This window comes from Nelumbo nucifera, chromosome 4 (assembly GCF_055504915.1).
Source record: "Nelumbo nucifera cultivar China Antique chromosome 4, China Antique-T2T, whole genome shotgun sequence".
Lineage (NCBI taxonomy): Eukaryota > Viridiplantae > Streptophyta > Magnoliopsida > Proteales > Nelumbonaceae > Nelumbo > Nelumbo nucifera.
In genome coordinates, this window is record NC_142652.1 from 62,423,402 (window position 1) to 62,447,734 (window position 24,333).

Below are 24,333 nucleotides of genomic sequence, written 5' to 3' on the forward strand. Positions count from 1 at the left end.
ACCTGATCGATAGTTCGAATGTCCGGAGAAAGGCCACCATGGACACAAAGCACCTAGAATTCCAAGCAGATGAATTGGTAAGAATACCAAAAACTAGTGGTCCAAGAAGAAAAGGAGGGAAAAGGAAAGATAGGAACTAGGAAGGAGTTGTACAGTTCCATCTATAATTGCTGACAGTGTGAGGTAGTCAAAAACATCAGTGCAATACCGCCAGGCATTAGCATTCCCATACTTCCTCTGGCACTCATCATAAAAACCATATACCTAACAGTAGAAATGATACATCAGAAAGCATCTTACAGCTAGGTGAACCACTTAACCCCATAATCTCAATTGATAGTCAATGCAACCAAGGATTTAGGTTATCACAGACAAGTAGAAAGATAGAGCAGGTACAGCAATTGTACCAAAAAGGTTACATTCTTCTCTTGGTCAAGATCAGAATACGAGAGAAGCACTTTGAGCTGACATGGAATATATGCACTCAACCAATTGCAGCAAATAGGTATTCACAAATAATTAACAAGCTTACCAAAAGAACACATCTCGCTTAGGGTTTTTTTTTTTTTCTTGGGGGGGGTTCACTGGAAGGAAACCAATGTTTTCACCAGTCAAACCAAGCTTCAATGCTTTATGGCTTCTTAACAGTATCACCAGCCATTAAAAACCCAACAAAAAGACACCAACACTTCTTTTCCAGCAAATTGGAAGATAAAACATTGAATCCACCCAAAAGACAGCAGTATTTTCTTTTCCAAATTCCAAACAAATAGAGAGATAGCAAGTTTTTTTTTCAACTTAAAAACTAATATGTCTATAATAGACTAAGTACTACTGAAACAAAATAAGAAAACAAAAGCAGTAAAAGGCACAAACAGACAAACAAAACTTCTTGAATAATAAATACTACATTATAATAGTCAAGCATCATAATAATGGATGAATATCAGAGAAATGCAACAGGAAATATGAGATACTTGCAGAGACAGTTTACCAAAGGCATAAGAGTAAACATGTCTTTACTTGCATGAGATGATTCTAGCCATATGTTATGATACCAAACAATGCAGTATTTCCTATGGTTAAAACATGACCAACCCAGTGTTTTAAAAGCGCAAGGGCCAATTTTTGCCTGAGGCACAAGGTGCATGCCTTTTTTAAGCAAGGCGCAAAATTACAGAAAAAAAAGCTAAAAAATATAAAAAAAATCAGAAAATATAAAAAAAATGTCAAAAAATATCAAACATAATGTTAATGAAAAATATAAACATAAATTTTAAAATAAATGTTTTAAAAAACCTATTATCTAAAATTAAAATACATAAGCATAACATGTAAAGAGTATTCAAATGGAAATTTAAAAATAAAAGCAAACATATAAAGCATTTTCAAGCATTGTTTCTTTAATTGCATCGCTTCAAGTAGCTAATGTGATGTAAAGCATATTGCATTCTTGATTCTATGAGTCGCCTTTGTACTGCGCCCCCTACCGTTCAACTCAAAAAAAAAAGCAAAAAGTGCAAAATTTTAAAAAGGCACACGCCTAGGCTGAGGCTGAGGCGCACCAGGCGCATGCCTAGGTGCACCAGGCGTGTGCCTTTTGAAAGGAGTGCACCTAGGACCTGGGCGAGACGCATACCCCAAAATGTGCCTCGCCTATGCGCCTAGAGGTGCGCCTTCTAAAACACTGGATCAACCAGTTACATGTACCCTTGGTTAGGTCTCCTAGTTCTGACAAACCAAATGGAAAATGTCACCTTCCCACCTGTGTGCCATGAACACAGCCATTCAATTGTATGACTAATACAAACTCCCTGGCATACAGCTTAAACTTAATCTCAAAATTGCCAGATTAATAACAAAATGACTAATGGGTACAGTTTAATATGAAGGCATACCTGAGTTAGTTGCCTGCTCTCATGATTTCCACGTAAAAGAGTTATGTTAGCAGGGTATCTGTTAACCAGCACAAAGCACAAAATCAGAAGGGAGATACTCATAATGTATCCCTTGGCAAACCTAATAAACCAGATCAATACAATCTCTCTTTCTCTTCAAAAAAGGCAAATGAATTCTCTTTGTTTAGGAAAGGAAATATGAACTTCAATTAAGTAACCTGGTTAACACAAAAGCAAAAAAAGGTCCATATTTTGAGAAGCTCTATTTTTTATAGTCCAGAAGATGTGAAAAACACAAAGCAAAATATCTCACCAATTACCCCAAAAATTTAAAAATGCATTCCATTGCCAAAATTATGAGTAGCACTTGGCTCACTTTAGACTACTCAAGTTTCGAAACCAAGAAAACAATGATAATACAATGACAAAGCCAAAACATAACTAAGAGATTTATTGATCAAAAAAAAAAACATAACTAAGAGATTCTCAGAAGTTGCAATGAAAAAACCACCACAATCACCATATCAAGGAAACATATTTTCACCATGAAACATTTCTGGGCTTATTGTTCTTGATTTTGGCACAACAAAACAAAACAATAAAATGCACAAGGAAACAAAAAGTGCAAGAGGCTTTTTTGCAAGCCTTTCCAGGCAATTCGAAAAATTTAAAAAAAAAAACTCAAAAAAATGAAAAATACAAAAAAAATATTCACAGGAAATTTAAAAAATAAAAAATATTGAAAATAGTATTAATTAAAAATATATACATATATTCTGAATTAAATGTTCCTTAATTATACATAAAAGTTTGATTTTATATTTTTAACTAGCGAGGACCCGTGTATCAAGGAAAAGTGAAACAATGGAAACTTATAATTATATTAATAATTTTAGTAATTTGTTAAATATAATTTAATAATTTAGATTAATTATATTAATAATTTTTAACAAAAATAATAAATTATTGCTAATTACTCAATAAATAATTATTTTTTCATATCATCCGTTAGTGTTTTATTTTACTTTATTAATCATTAAATGTTATAATTAAATTAATCTATAGATTAACTTTTTTAGTCATAATTAAAGTAATCTAAGTCCAAGCTCAAGGTTTAAGACTGTGAAACAAAGCCTCGTACCCATCTCCGTCCCCATCCCTAACAAGGCAATATACATTCTCAGTCCCATCGGGTCGGGGCAGTTGAGTACCCGATGGGATGGGGAACATTGTCATCCCTATTCACATTCGAGTCCTATTATATTGTTAATTGTCATAGAACTGTAATTCGAAACCTAATAAATAAAAATAAATTTTAGCAAATTTTTATCTAGCAACTTTTAAAAATTAAGAAATTAATAAAAATTAGTAGTTCATAAAATAATAATAAAAAGTAAAAAAAAATATTAAATATAATAAAATAAATCACTTGCATTCCATATAAAAACTATAAAATTTAATTAAAATATTAAAACTAATCTATATAACAGTAAAGTAGAAGGTGCCACGTAGGTGGCCTAAGCTTTCTCCACTACTCCGACGAAGAACTCTCTGCCCCTCTCATTTTAGCCTTTCTTGCTCCCTCATGAAGCCATGTCATCAGTGTCTTCTCCCTCTCTCACGAAGCCACATCATCATACCTGACCCACTACTTCACATTCCCTAATACCTAATTGTGAGAGGAGACATGATAGGGTAGGAAAACAAGGCCAATACGTCTCTTAGTTTTCTACCCTTCTTCTAATTAATCCACTCACAAATCTTCAATACACCATGTAGCAAATCAATAATGGAGAATATCAATCGAGGCAGTGTTCGGCACTGCGTTACTCTTGATTAATAGAAAATGTCAATAATGGTATTTAAAATAAATACCATATTTATTAATAGAGAATGTTGAATATATTTTCTGAAATTTGCTAAAAATTATCAAAATTTACAAAAAATCTGAAAATCACTAAAAATTACTGAAATTTAAAATATTTACTTAAAATTTATTTTGAAATTATTTTAAAATAATCACAGAAAATTAAAATATATACTGAAATTAATTATTTTCAAATAATTACTGAAATTCAAAATAGTTATTTTGAAATCATTATAGAATAACTACTAAAAATTTAAAATAAATACCATATTTATTCTTTACGGTATTTATTTAATTAATAGTAATTAATTAATTAATTAGCGGTATTTATTTAATTAATAACAATCTTCTCTTTGGACCCAAGTAATTAGATGTATAATATATATCATGATTTTAGGAATCCAACCAAATATAATAGGAAACTAATCCTTATATAGTAGGAAATCTTCCCACCTTTCAAACTCTCTCCTCTATCCGAATATAGTAGGAAATCTTTCCACATTTGAAACTCTACAGTCTATTCTCTCTATTTATCTTCTACTCAATACAGTAGGAAATCTTTCTACAATTGAGTTACAGCTCTATCTAATCTCTAGTTCCAATACTCTTGATTTCGTTCCCATAACGTCTTTTCACTCTGTTGTACTCTTTCCTTCTCTTTATCTTTCCTGCTCTCTTTCAGTAGTTGATTGACAGAAGATGACCGGGTAAACCCAATGAGGGGAAGACGTGCCATAGCTGATGCTACATTTGCATTTTGTTCGTTGCATTCTGTCATCTTGTTCTTCTGTTCTTTGGAGCACAAGTTAGGATATGTTTCATTTTATTATTTTAAAAGGTTTTTTGGCAAAGTTTTACAAAAGATTTGGGAGTTCTTGGAGTTAATTTTTCTTGGTGCCATTAGAAGGTCAGATTTTTTTTTGTTCATGATCTTCAGTTTCTTTAGGTAGGTCATGCTAGGATCAAAGAGAGGTTAGTTAAATTAAATTAACTTGAGTACCTTAACTAATTTACTTCATTAGCTTAATTAAATTAAGTTAATTAGTTAAAACTAATTAATTAGTAGTTAGTTAACTTTGTGTACGCCTAACCTGGGTTATTTAATAATTTACTTTTATTGGTTAAAGCAGAAAATTATTAATCATGTTTCTTGCATACAAAATTATATATAAAAATGATACAAATTAATAAAAAATATTTTAATATTTTTTTATTTAAAAAAGAAAGTGAATATAAATTAATACATGTTTAATTCTAGTTTCAAAATTAAATCTTATAATTTGATAATGAGACTACATTTTTTATAAAATAAAAAAAAATAATAAAATTATTAGTTTTACATTCAATTATTATTAATTTAAAATCCTTTAGTCCATTTAAAATAATAAAAACTAATACTAAATAAAATATTAGTAAAAGTTGAAACAATGTAATAGAAAATAAAAACTAATACAATTAGGAATGTCACAACCCTCTTTTTTGGGGTGCAACTTGGGTGGGTTGGGTCGGACTAAGGGCCAACCCAATCCTAAGTCTCAAACCTCAAGCTTAGGTTTGGCCCAACTCAAGGTTAAGCTCGAGCTTACCAACCTAGGCGCAATTTCTACCCTACCCGATGGGTATCCACCCCAACAGGGCGGGTTTTTGCTTGAAGAATGGGTTTTGGGGCAAGTCGGGTCTTGGGACTCTACAACCCGTATGTTATGAGTAGGGTATGGTACTAGGCCAAACCCAACCCACATATTGTTGGAAAGCATTTAAACTTTTGTATACTAGGTGTTGAATTTAATAATATTTTGATTTTGATGTGAAGGATAATTGATAGTTTGTGTTTTTTTACATCTTAATCAAATATTTGGAAACTTTGTTGTTTATTTATGTTACTTTACTTATTTATTAGTTATATATAACAAGAAATAATAGGAAATTAGATGTGGGTTCTAAACCCTAAAACCCCTATCCTTGAATGTGGGGCCAAAGAGGGTTTTACATTTTCATTTGTGGGGTGGATTTAGATTCTCAAAATCCAACCTACTATGGGTTTTGCTATGGGTACGGGTTGGGAGGTTTAGGGAGGCAAGTAGAGTCTAGAATTTACAAAACCCTTCTTGAACCCACTCTGTTGCCATCCCTACTTGGGCTAGGCTTGGACTTGGGCATATTGATCTTTGTAGCTCAATTTCCATGTAAAATAGATTGATAATATATAGATATGTAAAACATAAAATGTTGGGCAGGCTTAGATTGCATCGGATCAGTACCCAAGGCCTCAACCTAAGCCTACTCCGAGTTTAGTTAGGCCCAAACCCAGCATGAAGTTCAAAAACTCAAGCCCAACTTATGCAAAAGTTTTGGTTGAGTAGGGTTGGACTTGGATTGGGTCCACCCAACTTTCACCCTTAGCTCCTTTTGCCTCAAATTGTTTTAACAAAACCCGTGCATCACACAAGTCCCCACTAGTAATGACCTAATTATAAATGTCTCAAGACTCCTACTTAGGGATGACCGTTTATAACTTGCCTAAACCCAACTAAACCAACAAATTTTCGGGCTCAAGCAACTATTTTCTTCTGAGCTAGGTCTAGCTCAGATCTACACCAACCACACACAATGTAGATAGTAAGATTGTAAATGGTTTGGATTCATATCAGAACCAAATGAATCCGCATCTACATTCGATTATGAAATCTAGATCTACATTCACATCTGATTATTATGTTCGACTTTGGATCATTTTCGCATTTAATCTGTAATCATCTTATTGTGTTTAAAATGACAAAAATTAATAGTGTTTAAAATGACAAAAATTAACACAGTTTTACCAATTATTTTTAAAGTATATATATAATGAATGTATATAAATATAAAATATTAAATTTATCAATTATAAACTTTATATAGTTATACACAAAATATATTTATACATAATTATTGGATTCCGATTGCAGTTGTTTGGTTCATTTGAAGTCGGAATTGGAATCAACTAACAATTTTATTAACAATTTATTATTTTATTAGTACTTTATTATAATTATTTTATTAGTCTTTAATAATTAATATCTTAGTATTCATAATGAATATTTTATTATTAACTATCAATATTAATATTTTTATATTAATTATTTATAATATTAATATTTAATTATTAATATTAATATCTTATTATTTATTCATTACTTAGTAGTAATGTTATTATAACTAAAATTGTTTTTCCTACCCCAAAATATATTGTATTAATATTTTATTTATACATTATTATTATTATATTTAATAATTAAGGGGTTTTGTATCATGAGTTCTTTAGTCCTTAAGGGGAGCCTAAACTACCCAAACATCCTTACATCATCCTCTCTCTCTAATAATATAAATGCTACTCACTCTCATTAATACTCTCTTAATTGTCTCTCTTTTGTAATATTATCTCTCTCCCTCTGATAATACAATATCTTGGTAATAGTGTGCAACTTTAAATATTAATGATATACAGCTTTGTTAATGACAATAATTATTATTTTATATTTTTAAAACAAAAGAAAATACAAAAAAGGAGAAAATAGATAAATACCTATGTTGACTTTTATAAAAATATAATTATGATCTTATATTTTAATAAATGGTTATTTTATTATTTTTTATAATTTTTTACTTTTTATTATTAATTATAATTATCATATTAATATTAATTATACTAATTTTATATTTGTATTAATTCTAATTATCCTACAAATATTAATTATCCTATACAAAAACTTGTTAAATTTTAATATTTGTATTAACTTTTATAATTTTTATTAATTATAGCTATTACTTATTAGGTTTCAATTTATATTATTATTATTTATTTTTGGAAAAGGTAAAGTAATATTTATTAAGAAAAAGATGCACACAAGAGGCTGAGATCAGTCCCAGAAATGGCCGACTGATCTAAAACAGCAATTATTACATGTGTCGTGTATCACACATTATGGGTTTTTAGACAAAACGGTTCAGCTTTTCTTCGTATAAGTGATAAAATGGGTTCTACATTTTAAATTTTCATTAATTTTTTTATACCATTTTTAATGAGCCTTCTATTTTATGTAAGTCTCTTGTGTAGTATGGGCACCAATTTTAAATTTTAATATTTGTATTAACTTTTGTAATTTTTATTAATTATAGCTATTACTTATTAGGTTTCAATTTATATTATTATTATTTATTTTTGGAAAAGGTAAAGTAATATTTATTAAGAAAAAGATACACACAAGAGGCTGAGATCAGTCCCAGAAATGGCTGACTGATCTAAAACAGCAATTATTACATGTGTCGTGTATCACACATTACGGGTTTTTAGACAAAACGGTTCAGCTTTTCTTCATATAACTGATAAAACGGGTTCTACATCTTAAATTTTCATTAATTTTTTTATACCATTTTTAATGAGCCTTCTATTTTATGTAAGTCTCTTGTGTAGTATGGGCACCAATCACCATGCACGATAAAGGTCTTAACTCAATTCATAAAAATTATTAATTTTAACAATATTATGAATTAATTAGTTAAAAGTATATTAATACAAAGTTTTCTAAAAAAATAAAAAAGAATAAACAAAACAAAATACAACATTAGAACGCAGGTTCTATTTGCAATATATCAAACCCGTATTTATATCATAATATTATCAAAACTATCAATTAATATTTTTTGTATTTAAATTTCTTATTTTTATTAGTAAGTTTAGTGGATTTTTAAAATAATCTCTCCCCCCCCCAATAGTGTGCAGCTTTATTAGCAGACTTGGCAATTTTGTTGGGTGGTTCGGGCTCGGGTTGGGTCAAGGCACTTCAGGTTGATTTCGGGTTGGATTGTCAAATGCTAACCCATGGGTCAATTAGGGTCATCCCAAAAAATAATTGAAATTTAAAAAAAAAACATGAAAATGCCAAAATTAAAGGAATTAACCTTAAAATTCCAAATATAAAATAAAAAAAAAAACTTGAACATTTAACAATTCAAAGAGTAAAACAATAAAGAGTAAAGACTAAATAGAAAAAATTAAAGAGTGGAAACTTCTAACAATGCATAAATATTTCCAATTAGACCTGACAATCGGGTCAGCAGGTTGACCTCTGACCCAACTCAACCCAGTTTTTTCCGGGTTGGGTCGGGTTAGGTCATTTTCACATTCAGGTAGCTAAATATGAAACCCTAACCCTGTTTTTTTGGGTTGGGTTGGGTTGGGTTCGCGGGTTGGGTCAACTTTTTGTTAGGTCTATTTATTAGTCTAATCAAAATAGGCAATGATTGGTTTCTTATATTTTTAAAACAAAAGAGAGAATGCTGACATGAACCATCCAATTTTATTATAATTCCTTATCTTTTAAAATGTCTTGTATTAAGAAGGCTGAATGTGCAATTAAGGGGCTCAGTCGGGGTCCAGGGGGCAGAGGTGCAACACTTAGCTAAGGTGCACACATCTTTAAAGTAGCTGCACCCGGGCAAAGGCGAGGTGCAGCCTCTGTACCTAGGCATGCTTGAGGCACACCTTTTAAACCACTGTACTAATCTGATTTGTCTTCTCTCTTCTTGAGAGGATCACAAAACGAAGCTGCAGATTGAAGAGGATAACTTATCAAATACAAATAATATTATGTTCCACTCATAATGGGCCAATATATCATATTATCATCTTTTGATGGAATAAGAATATAAGATGTGGCTAAAATATACAAAGGATTACACATTTTGTTTCATATCATGTTTTTTTTTTCTGATGGATTGAAAACATGCTTCATATCATGTTTTTTTTCTGATGGATTGAATACATGCTTCATATCATGTTTTCAACCCAGCTTGCAACCAAATTTTTTCCAAAATTTCAGAATATGATATTTCATGGAAAAAAGTCAATCTACTAACTGCATTCCCATCTGTTCCAATTTCTTTGCCCCTTTTTTCCCATATTTTTTCTCTATTTCATTTTTATTTTATCTATATTTTAGTTCTACCTAAGTTATCTAAATTATCGTTTACCATATTTGGGCCAAAATTAGAAAGAATATTATTTTCTACATTTTTCATTCCAGTCACCAATGAAAAAGCACCAAATGTCACAATTTCAAAAGCTATGACACGATTTTAATTGTTGAACAGAAACAAAATGCACAAGACAATATCATCAATACCTTGCTTTAAGAAGTAACAGAATTGTGAAAACCTCCAGACTATTGTAACCACGGTCAACAAAATCACCCTGCCAGGGATTTATATGATTATATATACAGGAAACAAGAATATGATAATAAACAAAGCATAACAAAAAAACCCACAATAAAGCAGTTAACAGAAGCAAGTATTTAAAATTTACCATAAAAATGTAATTTGTCTCTGGAACATGACCTCCTGTCTGGAAGAGTTTCATTAGATCATGGAACTGCCCATGGATGTCACCACAAACAGTAACTGGACTATTAACAGGCTGGACATTGGACTCCTCAATGAGGAGTTCCTTCACCTGCAAAGATCAGCATATGAATGTCAAAAGAGAAAAGACTAACAAATGACAAGACTAACCAAGAGATGGCAGGAAAGTAATTAATATGTTTATAGAAGGCAATAATTTATAGAATATATCCTACAACAATCCTAACCAAGAAACAAAAGAGAGAACAACAACCAAGAAGACTTAAAGCAAACCAACAATGAGCATATAGAAACTGGAAAAAAAATTATATGAGAGTTGACAGATGTTAAGATGTGGGCGGGGGTTTCATTATGCCCAACAAAGTTACAAAATTAATGATATAATTAGCAAAACATCAATAGAACAGCACAAGGTGTCAACTGGCTGGTTGTAGTGAAGACTTGGGGTTGAATCCCACCTGCTGCACCTGAGTTTGCGGGATGGGGTACTCCCCTCCCCCCCCCCCCCATTGTGTAGCCAACTTGGAGGAAAAAAAGCATCAATAGAACAGACTTTCATAAGTGGAACATCAACAGAAAACCGTTTTTTTATAAGTAAAATCGCAACATTTACAGAAATCTTGAAACCCTAACTTCAGCCACAAAGAGTTGTAACTGTTATATAAACCCTAAATTGCACTAAAAATAGTTCTGAAGCTCCCCTTGCATCAAATATTTCCCTTCTTTGATCTTAGGGCTCAGTTTGGAAGGAGTACAAATATAAATTGCACTGTACATATTTGTATTTGTACTCCTTCCAAACTGAGCCTAGGTATCTACAGACCTAGATAGATCCATGGTCAAGTTGCATATCTGATATGCACAAGCTTCAATGAGCAATGAACAAAGAGGGAGAGAGATTTGGAAAGGTCGGGATGAACAAAATAAATAGAAGAAACTCTAAGATTTTTGAGGCATTAGGAGATGGTACCTTTTCTAATGCATTTTATATTTCCAAGAGACCATGCCCAACATATTAGATTCTAGACCATCAAAAAAAAGAGAAAAATTTCCTACAAAGGTACATGCTTGCAGCACAAACCAATAAGAATGGTTTGTTACATTTTACAACATATCATATCCCCTTCACAGCATAACCTCCTCATGAATTATCATTATCTTATTTGAGAACATAATAAATGGATGCTCTGCTGGATCAATGTAGAGGTAGCATCTATGTATATAAGGAGAAAGACACAACCTTCACTTAATTTATGCCAATGCCTAAAAATTAGTATTCCCCTTTTGTTCTGCATAGCCTCTTACAGGAATAACTTTTATTTGATAAGAAAAAAAAAGAAAAGATCTTATTAAAAATTAAAAAAGAAAAAAAAAAAAGATGAGTACATTCAACACCAGGGTGCTAAGATAGAACCCAAAACAACAATAGAAAAAGCGCCCAAGAGGCTAAACACTTTTGACATTCAACACCTGGAATATTTATAGATTCCAGGATCTCTATAAAATCACTTTTGACATTGGTTTTATGCATGGGTTTCACCCAGACTAGACATAGTCTCTCTTTAAAATGTCTCCAATTCTCCATTTCAATGAAAAGGGAAAAATCCAATTTGGAAGAGTGATATATAAACAGAAATGTTCTGATTTTAAGGTTAGCGATTTTTCTATGTTAGCAGACGATGGCAGGTATGAATTTCCAAATATTAGATATCATGAATGTCCGTTACCAGTGGACGCTATAGTTATGCTGGAATCTCAATCTTCTATGTAAATTCATACAACTCCATTCCACAGAGCCATTGGCAAATGGTACCATGACGCTTTATCTATTTTCGGAGACATCTAACCTCAAGAACCAAACATTGACATAACGACATCAGTCAGGGTTTTTACCTCTACCTCAAGAACCAAACAACACTTCTGAAGGTATAAGCTAAAACTAGGATCACAACCCACTAAGCATATTTCAACCTAAATGCAGAAAACAAAAGGAAACAAATGCATAACAAACCAGGAAAAGAATTCATTAGCATAAGAAAGCTTGATAACTCATAATTTCGTCAGCATAATATCTACAGGTGTCCGTGAAACCCTAATTTCGACCACGAACAGAAGGGTTTATAAACCCTAAATAGCTAAATCCCATGACAGAATGAGGAAATTCCTAGAAGATAAGGCGTTCAGAAGCTTACATATTCGCATAAAAGTTGAAGCTCGTCTTCCATCAAATGCTGCCCTTCTTTGACCTTCGAAATCCACAGATCTAGGTCCATGGCGGGGTCGCAAAGGCGATATCCGATACTCGCACAAGCTTCAACGAATAACGGGGAGAAAGAGAAAGAGATTTTGAAAAAGGTGGAAAAGAGCGAATGCGTGATAAATAGAAGAAACTTAGTGAAAGATATTTTAGGCAAGAGAATGACATTTCTTTATGGAAAATTTCAGATTATTGTACTGGTCGAATGACATCTTTTTTGGAAAAAATTCTTGATTAATATATTTTACTTTGTGTCGACTTTAAAATACTAAAATTAGTACATGAACCTTCAAAATGTGACAACGGAATACTTATTATTAATTAGTTGTTAATGAATCGTTAACTGATATTTTAAAAAGATAAATGTGCTCTTTGTGTCATCTAAATTTCTTTATTAATTATTTAAATATTAACAAAAAATTAATATTATTTAAGAAAGTTGGGTTACTATAATGCCCACACAACCATAACCTTAATTTTTTTGAATGGAAGAAGTAATGATTTGGAATTGTTAATTTTTTGTCAACCTTTAGATGGTTGATAAAAAAACTAAATGACACTGGAAAGGCATTTGTGTCCTTTTCAAGTGCCACTTAACAGCAGGTTAACTGTTGATTAATGATAAATACTAGATTGTCATGTTTTGAAAGTTTGAGTACTGAATTATCGCATTTTAAAGTTTAGAGACCAAAGTGGCACTAGGTACAAAGTATAGGGTACTAATCGAGAATGTTTCCCTTGTTTTCTTTATTTTGTAACAAGGCAAGAGAATGACAAGACAAACATGAATGTTTTTTTCTTTCATTTTTTTTTTGATAAATTTGGGAGACTTAAGGCCTTAACTCTTAGGGAGAATGATGGTTCAACCCAGGGTCAAAATTTTTAGGCCCAAAGTACAATTGGGGTAGGTGCCAACTCGAAAGCATTAATAGAGTGGGGGGTTTTGACATTTTGAATGCTTATAGATCTGTAGTGGAATTCAAAAATCTACATTGGGCTTGTCCATACTGTAGGTATGTGGCATTTACTCAGACTCTCTAAATGCCAAACATCAAGATTAACACCACTGATGCGTATTTGCTACACTAGCAAATACACTTGCCGCTCAATTAATAAAGTGATGAATAGAGTATCGTTCCCACGATGACTTATATAACAACTACTAGTAATGTATCATCCATCTATTATCTAATAAACTGAAATGTATACCTAATCCAAAACTGCATTTCTAACTAACAAACTATCTCTAGCACATTGGATCAAACACCTTGCATGCAATTGAGGAGACAAGCTCTATGTGAATAGATTTGGTTCAGCAATTAATTCTCTAGGTCATTCGATTGAATTGGGATTTAGCCTTGGTTTGGTGAAACCCCAATGCCATGAACAATCTCTCTCGAGTGCATGCTCATGCTATGCATGAGTAATGATTCTTATATCTCTATCAAGAATATAATCATCATGCATGCATTAAGATCAAGAATTCTAGGGCATCATTGCAAAATTGAATGAACACCAACCGAATTGTACAAGTTATCTCTAACCTTGCACTCAATTTGGTTATTGATTAGCAGATCCGAATTTCTAAACTCTTTCTCAAGCCATCTAGAAACTCCAAGAATATAATCATCTTCTTCTCTTGAATCTTCTCCTTTCTTCTCTCTTGCACGCCTCTCTCTCAATTCTCCCAAAAGGATTTCGAGCCAAAGGAATTTTGAACCCCTTTTTCCTCATTCTTTTCTCCTTATATAATTTTCTCCTTAGCCCTCTCTCTCTCTCTTCTATAAAGTTTGCCACCTTTAGGCTCCTTGGGCTACTATTGAGCTGTACATGGGCCTCCCTCTTGCTGGGTCGAATGGGTTCCTTTGGAGAGCTTCGGCTAGGTTCTCTCCTTGGGTTCCCCCATGGAGTGCTGCCTAGGCTTCATGGGCCGAATAGCCCTCCTTAGGCTTCTCGGCTGGGCCTTTCTCCCAGTTGGGCTGAATTGCCTCCACTTGGCCTCTTTTCCATGGTTTTATGTTATCTTTCCCTTTAGCTGGTCTCCCTTGATAATTTCCTGAAATCAAGTTAAACTGGGGTAATAATTTACACAAATCAGCATCAAAACCATACATAAACATCATAATTTATGTATAATTTGCACACACATCAAACACCTCCATACTTAAGCTTTTGCTTGTCCTCAAGCAAAGACATCAACTATAAGCTGATCATCCCCCCTATCTTATTACCATCTATCGGATGAATTTTAGGATGAGAATGCATTGAGTGGTCGGGAAATCTATGTAAGTATTATAATTCATTCCTATGAACTGCCATTCTTATCACATACATAAGAGCCAAAGAATGGGAGAATATGAGATTCTTCATGCTCCAACATTCACTCCCATTTAATATGTAATTCAGCTCCTTGACCGCTAAATTAACCATTGCTTTGAGCTTGGTCTCAAATTTGTCAACGCTCCTAATTGAGTGTGAAACCTACTTTTGTCCTTTTTAACCTCAGCCATCATCAAATTCTTTTATTTCCCCCCTTTTTTTTGGTGTGAGTGCATTTTATGCTCCATCTCACACGGAGCATTTTCTTATTTCTTTTTTTTTTGTAATTTGGTGTGAGTGCATTTTATTCTCCATCTCACACTGGTCACAGGCTAGAGGCAGATAACAATACTCATATTCCAAGTTGTTAGTTTTACTATTCAACTCGAAATAGCGGAGTTGGGACTAAACTCATATCATAAACTGCTAGTTTTACTATTCAGTTCATGACAGCGGAGTCATTTAGACTTTGTCCATTTCTCTTTTCTTTTTCTTTTTCTTTTGCAATTGTTGAACCTCATGCATTAATAGTTCATATGTGAACTAGCTCGAATGATCGTTAATAATTCAATCAAGTGCATCATACACATGAAGGTAGTTAGGGCTGGTCATGATGAAAGTCATATTCAGCTTCCTTAACCTCATGAATTGTGATAAAATTGGATCATGCACTAGACTAGAGTCTCACACTTACAAAGATTTCCCTCAACTCATTGTATTCCCTCTTGAAATTCACCTTATAAACAGCAATAATCTTGAGGAAATTTCAGTATATTTGGCCTATCAATGCATGTATGTGTTGGGGTGATTGAGGTGCATAGCTACAGCCTAACTCCCCCACACTTAACATGAACATTGTCCTCAGTGTTCCTAGTGTTAGAGAGTGAAGATGAGTCAAGCAATGAGGGTAATTTCATGAAGAGCATCATCAAGTAAGGAGAGAGGGGTTTGGAGGACTTCCCTGAAGAGTATTTATGAACTATGCAATAGCTCTTTTGATGGGAAACCTTTAGCTGCTCATAACTACACAAAACTAGAGAGAGAATGATGAACACTATAAAAGATCAGTAATCTACTCAATTCACAACCTAAGAAAAATAACTCAACTGCATGAATAGGAACAATAGAAAACAAAATAGTTTATGACTAATTATCTGAAGCTTGGCAATCTAGTGAGGTCACCGGTCATCTAGGTATACAGTGAATGGAGTAGGTAATGTTCCACCCACTATATATGGCTTAAGGCAGTGACCATTCACCTTAATGTGCCTTGTGCCGGGTGAGTGACCTCTACGGCTCCATACGGGAAAACTTGTGTGATGGTGAAAGGTCTAGACCATCTCGATTTCAGCTTGCCCAGGAACAACCGGAGATGAGAATTATACAGCAACACTTGCTAGTCCACATGAAAATCACGTCTCAACAAGTTCTTATCATGCCATCTCTTAGTTCTCTCCTTGTCCTATAACAGCTCCTACGGCTGAATCACTCACATCACACATCAGCTCAAAAGGAAGTGTCCAATCCGGTGCTATTATGATGGGTTCACCAATTAGCTTGTCCTTCAGAATGTTGAATCCTTTTAGGCATTCGGGTGTGAACTCAAAGGCCACATCTTTCTGAAGCAAAGTGGACAATGGCTTAGCTATCTTGGAGAAGTCCTTGATAAATCTTCTATAGAACCCGGCATGTCCCAAGAAGCTTATCACAGATCAGACGAATGTTGGTGGTGGCAACTTCTCAATTGTCTCCACCTTAGCTCTGTCAACCTCTATACCTCTCTATGAAATCTTATGCCCAAGCACGATGCCTTCTTGCACCATGAAATGGCACTTCTCCCAATTCAGCACTAGATGTGTCTCCTTGCGTCGCCTAAGCACCTTCTCCAAATTGTTCAAACATGTAACAAATGAAGAGCCAAAGACTAAGAAATCATCCATGAAAAACTCCATGAACTTTTCCACCATATCAGAAAATATTGACATCATACACCTCTAAAAAGTTGTTGGAGCATTACACAACCCGAATAGCATTCTCCTATAGGCAAAGGTACCGTAAGGGCAAGTGAAAGTGGTCTTCTCTTGGTCTTCCGGTGCAATTGGAATCTGATTATAACTTGAATACCCATCCAAAAAATAGTAGTACTCATGCCTAACCAGCCTCTCTAACATTTGATTAATGAATGGGAGAGGGAAGTGATTCTTGCGTGTGGCTTCATTCAACTTCCTATAGTCAATGCATATTCGCCACCCGGTGACGGTTCTAGTCGGTATGAGTTCATTTCTTTCTTTCGGTACAACGGTCATGCCACCTTTCTTCGGCACTACTTGCATGGGGCTCACCCATGAACTGTCAGAGATAGGATAAATAATTCCGACATCTAGTAGCTTAATGACTTCAGCCTTCACCACCTCTTTCATGTTCGGGTTTAGGCGTCTTTGAGGCTGAACTGAGGGCTTGATTCCATCTTCCATCAAAATTTTATGCGTGCATATTGATGGGTTGATGCCCTTGATGTCGACCACCATCCAAGCCAAGGATGTCTTGTGTTCCCGTAACACTCACAACAGTTTTTCTCTTTGCAAAGGGCTCAAAGCTGCTGATATGATTATTGGTAAAGCTGATGCTGCTACTAAGAAAGCATACTCCAAATGAGGTGGGAGTTGCTTCAGCTCAAGGGTGGGTGGCTATTGGGTTAAATGCTTGCTTGTTGGTATTGGTAGTCTGTCCAAGCTCTCAAACTTGAGAAATCCTTTCCCTTAAAACTGTGGATTGGCATTCAGGTATGCTACCATGCTCTACATCTCTTCATTTTCTTCCCTTGCAGCTCCTCCCTCTTGTATGCAAAGTTCAAGAGGATCGGCCAACTTGTTTACCTGAAAGCAATCATCAACTACATAATCAATAACATCAACCATGTAACAAGAATTATCACTAGAGGGTACATGTTTCATAGCATCAGACATTTTAAAAATTATTTCCTCATCTTGAATCCTAAAGCTGAGTTGTCCTTGTTAGACATCAATCATTGCCTTCCCCATAGCTAGGAAAGGTCTTCATAGGATAAGAGGAGCATCAACATCCTCTTGCATGTCTAATACAATGAACAACTGTCAAGATAAACTTATCTACATTAACAAACACATCTTCTATGATTCTCCTATGATGCTTGATGGGTCTATTAGCTAATTGTAATGCAACTCTAGTAGGTTGGGGTTCTCCCAAACCTAGTTTCTTAAAAACTGAGTACGACATGAAGTTTATGCTAGCTCCTCACATAATGCCTTTTCAATTTTCAAACTCCTTATAGTTAAAGGGATAGTGAAACTCCCTAGATCAATAAGCTTTTGGGGCAGCTTGTTGAGAAGGATTGCTGAGCATTCTTCATTGAGAGCAACTGTAGCCACATCTCCCAATCTCCTTTTGTTTGCCAATATCTCCTTCAAGAACTTTGCATAGTGTGGCATCTGGGCTAAAGCATCAACAAACGGAATATTAATATGTAAACTTTTAAACACTTTAAGAAACTTACCGAATTCTTTCTCCAATTTGTGTTGCTTTAACCTATTCGGGAAGGGTACTTGTGGCTGTTGGTGTCTCTCCTTCTTCGGTTCAAATTGCTCTTCCTCCTTCTTTCCTGTTTGAAGGGTTGCATCTACCTTGTTTTCAACCCTTGCTTTATTCTCCACTTCATACAGCTCCTTACCACTTCTCAAAGTGATAGCTTGCACTTGCTCCCTTGGGTTCACTTCGGTGTTGCTAGGTAGAGTGCCCGGTATTCTTGCTAAAATCATTTGTGCCAATTGCCCGACTTAATTCTCCAAGTTCTTTATTGATGCTTCTTGGTTCTGAAATCTTGTTTCAACACCTGCTATGAACTTGGTCATCAACTCCTCTAGGTTTGTCTTCTTTTCCGGCTGATTAAAGTTTTGGGGAAAAGGCTTCGACATAGTCTGATTTGGCCATGACTGATTCGGGTGGCCCCTCCATCCGGGGTTAAAGGCCTGAGGGTACTGATTTCCTTGCTACCTTGGAAAGTTGCCAACAAAGTCTCCCTGATCTGGGGACTGCAACTGATTGCCAACTTGGCATTCAGTGCTGATATGGCCTCGCCCACACCATTCACAAGTGACGGACTGAACATGCATGGCTGTCATTTGCATTTCATATATTTTCTTGCTGAGTGCACCTATTTGCGTAGATAGAGTTGTATATGTGTCCACATTGTGAAGGCCTTGCTGCCGCCTAACTTGTGCTCTCTCAGACTGAAGGGATGAGAGATCCATCATATGGATAGCCGAACCTTGTAGGTAGGTAGGGCGAAATTTCAAAAATTTCTTTCTCTCCCATCTGGGAATCATATTCTCTATTTTAGAAAAGCTGCATTTTTCAAGGATCAATCTTGAACCAAGAACCGAACCAGATTTGAAACCAAAAGGTAGGAGAGGGAGATACCTGATACGGAGAAATAATAACTCCCAACGAAGGTGTTCACGCCCAATGAGAGGCCAAAGACTGCTCCCACTGAAGATAACACAATGTAGGATGGAGCAAAATCAGCAGTGGTTCTTTACAATAACCGAATTCTTCAGCAAGAATTCGATGGAGGGTATGTGAGCACGATTTCAAATAAGTTTTTCACCAAAAACTGATATCAAGAACCTTTCTTGATCGCTCCTACAGGTGGAGGATGAACTGACAATGGCGGTAGCAGGAGGAGGGCGCAAGAGCAGAAGATGGCGCAGTCTTATTGTTGGTGTCTTCTCTCTTTCTGTAATCTGAATTCAGGGTCTTGGATGTCCGCCCTTCTCTTCTATTTATAGCCTTAAAGATATCAGCTCCTAATCCCATTAGGAGTTTCTTAATCCAAATCCTTATTTGGATATGGAATCTCTTTAAGAGATAAGGATAAGCCCTTATCTTATATGCAGATTAAATCAGCCCTCATAATCTTATTAGGAGTTTCCAAATCCAAATATGTATTTGGATCTGGACTCTCTGAGTGGATAAGAATAATCCCTTATCTTATATGCTAATCCAAATCCCAGATCCGCCCTCTTTAATTAATCTAATTAAACCAGTTCGAATTGGGCTTTAGGCCCATTAAGTCCATGTGCTCAACTAACATTCCAAATTGTTGCCCAGTTGGATTACATTGTATGGCGTGGGACCCAAACATTGATCTACACATCATCCACATGGGTTCAACCTAGCCTCTGTTACAAGGCCTGGCCGAATTCACTGAAAAAGAGAGTGAACCCCTTAAGCCCATCACATGGGCTCCTAATGGGCCCAACACTTACATTAAGTGGTCCCTGGGCCAAGCCACCTTATAAAAACCCAAGGACCGTGGGCAGATGCAATATTAGCCCATCAGGTATTACCCTCAATGGTCTCACACTTAACCTCTCAGCCCATAATGATCAAACACTACCCGACAAGAGAGGACATCTCCCTCGGCTGCAAGGAACAATGCTGCACTCTCTACTCACATGGATCCCAGGAATTAAAACCTTTTGAAACCATTATGTATATATGTATATCTCTATATAAATATATTTTGCAAAACAAATTTCAACGATTGAAATCAACTGCCGGCAGTTTTGGTTTCCATCAGAGAAGGTGCATCCCTGATCATTACCTTTGTCCGACAAAGGGGCTGATCCTGTCACTATGATTACTCACTCATATGAATTCTTGGACTGTCCCAACATACCCAGGTTATCTCTAACCTTGCACTCAATTCGGTTCTTGATTAGCATATCCGAATTTCTAAACTCTTTCTCAAGCAATCTAGAAACTCCAAGAATGAAGAACAGTTCAACCAATCAGATTGTCTAAATTTTTCATCAAGCAATTCGGACAGTCTAGCATTCAAGATTAATTCGGCTAGCTATTCTAACAATTAAAATCCTAATCAAGAAACATCAAAATTGAATCTAACCAATTCGAATAACCCTAGCGAACTAATTAGAGATATGAAATTACATGAAACATGATTCAATTACTGCAAGAAAGAAGAATTAATGGAGAAAATACACATGAACCCTAGCTGAATTCGATTACCAATTGCGCAAAATTCAAGGAAGAAGACAACCTAGATTAATCTCCTCCAATGTCTTCTTTTCCAATTTCGAATTCAGCACCTCTTCTTCTCTTGAAGCTTCTTGAATCTTCCCCTTTCTTCTCTCTTGCGTGCCTCTCTCTCAATTCTCCCAAAAGAATTTCGAACCAAAGGAGTTTTGAACCCCTTTTCCCTCCTTCTATTTTCCTTATATATTCTCCTCATCCCTCTCTCTCTCTTCTAGAAAGTTTGCCACCTTTAGGCTCTTGGGGCTGCACTTTGGGTTGCTCTTGAGCTGTACATGGGCCTCCCTCTTGCTGGGTCGAATGGGCTCCCTTGGAGGGCTAGACTCTCTCCTTGGGTTCCCCCATGGAGTGCTGCCTAGGCTTCATGGGCTGAATAGCCCTCCTTAGGCTTCTTGGCTGGGCCTTTCTCCCAGCTAGGCTGAATTGCCTCCACTTGGCCTCTTTTCCATGGTTTTATGTTATTTTTCCCCTAAGCTGGTCTCCCTTGATAATTTCCTGAAATCAAGTTGAATTGGGGTAAGAATTTACACAAATCAACATCAAAACCATGCATAAACATCAAAATTTATGTGTAATTTGCACACACATCAAACACCCCACACTTAAGCTTTTGCTTGTCCTCAAGCAAAGACATCAGCCATAAACTGATTATCCCCCTGTCTTATTACCATCTACCGGATGAATTTTAGGATGAGAATGCATTGAGTGGTCGGGAATCCTATGTAAGTATTCTGATTCATTCCTATGAACTGCCAGTTTCGGACCGCCGCGATGTCTTGAATGACCCGCCATGCCAAATGGGAGGCGCGCGGTCATGCCTCTGAGTACTTCGAAGTTTGTGCCAACCTCCGTTAGACCCACAAAGACAGAGACAGGGAGCATGCTCTGCCCGACCCTCAGATTGCAGAACTACAAGCCAAGCTCAGGGCCATCAAGGACGAGCTCCGCCAAGTTCAGGAGAACCGAGTTGATGCCTCAGCCAGCCAGAGCAATCTGACGGGGAATATGGACGTCTTCACCCTGGATATCATCTTCGAGCCTCTCCCTCAGCACTTCAAAACTCCCATGCTAGAGATGTATGATGGGAATTCAGACCCCGATGACCACCTGGAAAATTTTAGAGTGCTCATGATACTCTATTGGTATTTCGACGCCTTGACGTGCCAGACTTTCTAGGCCACTTTCAAGGGGGTTGCTCGTCGTTGGTTCTCCAGTCTCCCACCTCACTCAATCAGCTCATAGGAGCAGTTCACCAATTTATTCCTTGCTCGATTCATCAGTAGCAGAAGCAGGGAGAGAGTCTGCAATCCTATATTAACCGCTTTAAAAAAGAAGAGCTCGAGGTCCATGACCTCAACCCCATGGTCTCTATGCACGCTACTATCAATGGGCTCCGCCCTGGCTCGGCCTTGAAGTGCTCGGTTGCCAAGACTCCGCCGAAGACCAAGATGGAGTTCCTCAAGAAAGCCCAAAAGTACATTGCGGTCGAGGAGGCTTCAACCGGAAATCACCAACAATGGGAAGCCGAGTGATGAGACTTAGAAGAACCTTATTTTGTCCCCTTAATTTCATCCTTTTACACTACTTTAGCACTTAAATGCACTCATTACTCTTGTATTTCGATTTAGGGCAATAAAGAAGGCAATTGGAAGGAAACAGACCAATTCGGGTGATTTTTGCACAGTTTCGGTGACAGTCAGTGATCTGGGCCTAACTCACAATTCCGGACTCTGAATTGGGCAATTCAATAAGCATTAGAAAGAAGAAAGAAAGGCCCACAACTTTTATATTTTGGGTTTTGACTGATTCGGTCCGCATCGAGTAAGAAACCGGGCCCAAAGTCGGAGCAAGTTCGCAGCTAGGCCCATTTAACAACTAAAGCCCAACTCGCAGAAGAACCTGGAAGCAGCCCAAGTAGCAGAGAAGCCCAACTCGGATGCAAGAGTCTAGAGTCCTAATTCGAATGTAATCTCCCAAGAGGGAGAGAGTTTTATTAGATCTAAACTTTGAATGTAATCCTATAAAGATAAGAAGGTTGGGGATTAGATAAGAGATAGGATAGGATTAGTTCAAAGAAGATCAAGACTCCCTAAAGATAAGATGATCTCCTAGAAGGAGTTGGAAAACAGCCCTCTCCTTTGGCTATATAAAGAGGGGGGCAAACCAGCTCTAGCATCACTCACTCTCAGATCCAAGAGATCATCAAGAAGACCAAGGAGCTCAAGAAGGCAGTTTGGCTATGGAGAAAAAAAGCATGGAGATTGCGCAGATCATGAGCAACTAAGCTTCTTTTTCTGGTTCAAGGGGGGAGGTTCGATTGTGTCATTGTGAGGTTCTGTAGTTACTTTATTTTCTTGCTTTCTAATTCAAGTATTCATTGATTCCTGTGCATATTTATATTGGATGTTGATGTTAATTAGGTTGACAAATTGAAATAATGTTGATCTTCCTATTGCTATCCATGATTTCGGTGATCCGTAATTGTCACGAATAATGGTGCAAGTAGCAATTAGGTTGATCTTTTTGGGTCAATTGTTCGTGACAGCCTTTGACCAATGTTTTAACATGGTTCAATATAAAGGAATCGATGGAACAAGATTCAGTAATTGAGCTATCTCAATTATTGTTATTTTGGTTTAATTGTTTTCACAAATCTTAATGCTATCACTGTTTAATATGGACGCTATCGTACCCAGTTGAGTGGTGATAAGTGTTGATCGAATGCTGAGTTTGGTCAACTGAATTAGGAAAACACAAGGTTTATTATGGCTATCCTAATAAATCTAAGGTTAAATGCTTGAATTGCAAGAATGCTGAAATGTACCAAGGATCGATGGCCAATCGATTCAACCTGAACCCTTGAACCAGAATTCGGTAAGACTGATTTTCTCTTGTTTAAGTTGCTATTTATTTTCTTTTCTTTTAATTTCAGTATTTAAATTCTCTCACTCAATTACATTACCCATTCGGCTAAGAGATTATTGATTTGCTCCCTGTGGGATTCGACCTAGAACCACTTTTACTGCAAATATTTTATTGTGGGACTAGTATTAATTTTGAGGGCTTCGACAAACCCATCACCGAGCGCAACAACGGACCCACAGAGAAGAAAAGAGCGGAGACCACTGCAACAATAACAACAAGGACAACAAGAAGCCACTGGCCTTGACCCTAGCTTATAGTCAATATACACCACTCAACTCCACCAGGACGCAGATCTTGATATAGGTCAGTGAGGAGAAGTACGTGAAGTGGCCAGAGAAAATGAAGAGGAACCTCAAAGGGGGAACCTGAAAAAATATTGCAAGTATCATCACGGCACCAGCCACGACACCGAGGACTGCTACGATTTAAAGAATGAGATAGAGTCCCTCATCCAGTGGTGCACCTTAAGTAGTTCGTTATAGGCGAGCCCGGTGCCTCGTCCTCCCAACAGCAGTAGCAGCAACAACAACACCAACAAGTAGTCAGCGTCATCGACATCATCACTGGGGGCACGG

General features: G+C 36.0%; 2 protein-coding genes across 3 annotated transcripts in view; both read right to left on the bottom strand.

Annotated features, from left to right (window-relative positions):
- LOC104589980 (phytochrome-associated serine/threonine-protein phosphatase) overlaps positions 1–12,585 on the bottom strand; it is a 39,022-nt gene extending 26,437 nt beyond the window's left edge. Inside the window, exons 1-6 of one of the 2 annotated variants that reach the window (XM_010248471.3) lie at positions 12,360–12,585; positions 10,112–10,258; positions 9,930–9,997; positions 1,899–1,956; positions 154–264; positions 3–53 (exon numbers count right to left, since the gene is read on the bottom strand). In XM_010248471.3, the coding sequence (XP_010246773.1) occupies positions 3–53; positions 154–264; positions 1,899–1,956; positions 9,930–9,997; positions 10,112–10,258; positions 12,360–12,440 (516 nt within the window). In that variant the 5' untranslated portion in view covers positions 12,441–12,585. The remainder of the gene's footprint in view (positions 1–2; positions 54–153; positions 265–1,898; positions 1,957–9,929; positions 9,998–10,111; positions 10,259–12,359) is intronic. The other variant, XM_088903583.1, reaches the window with a different exon arrangement.
- Positions 12,586–18,003: 5,418 nt separating this feature from the next.
- LOC104589983 (uncharacterized) lies at positions 18,004–18,537 on the bottom strand. The gene has a single exon (XM_010248475.1). It carries the CDS (start codon positions 18,535–18,537, stop codon positions 18,004–18,006), a length of 534 nt encoding a protein of 177 aa, XP_010246777.1.
- Between the last annotated feature and the right edge of the window lie 5,796 nt (positions 18,538–24,333).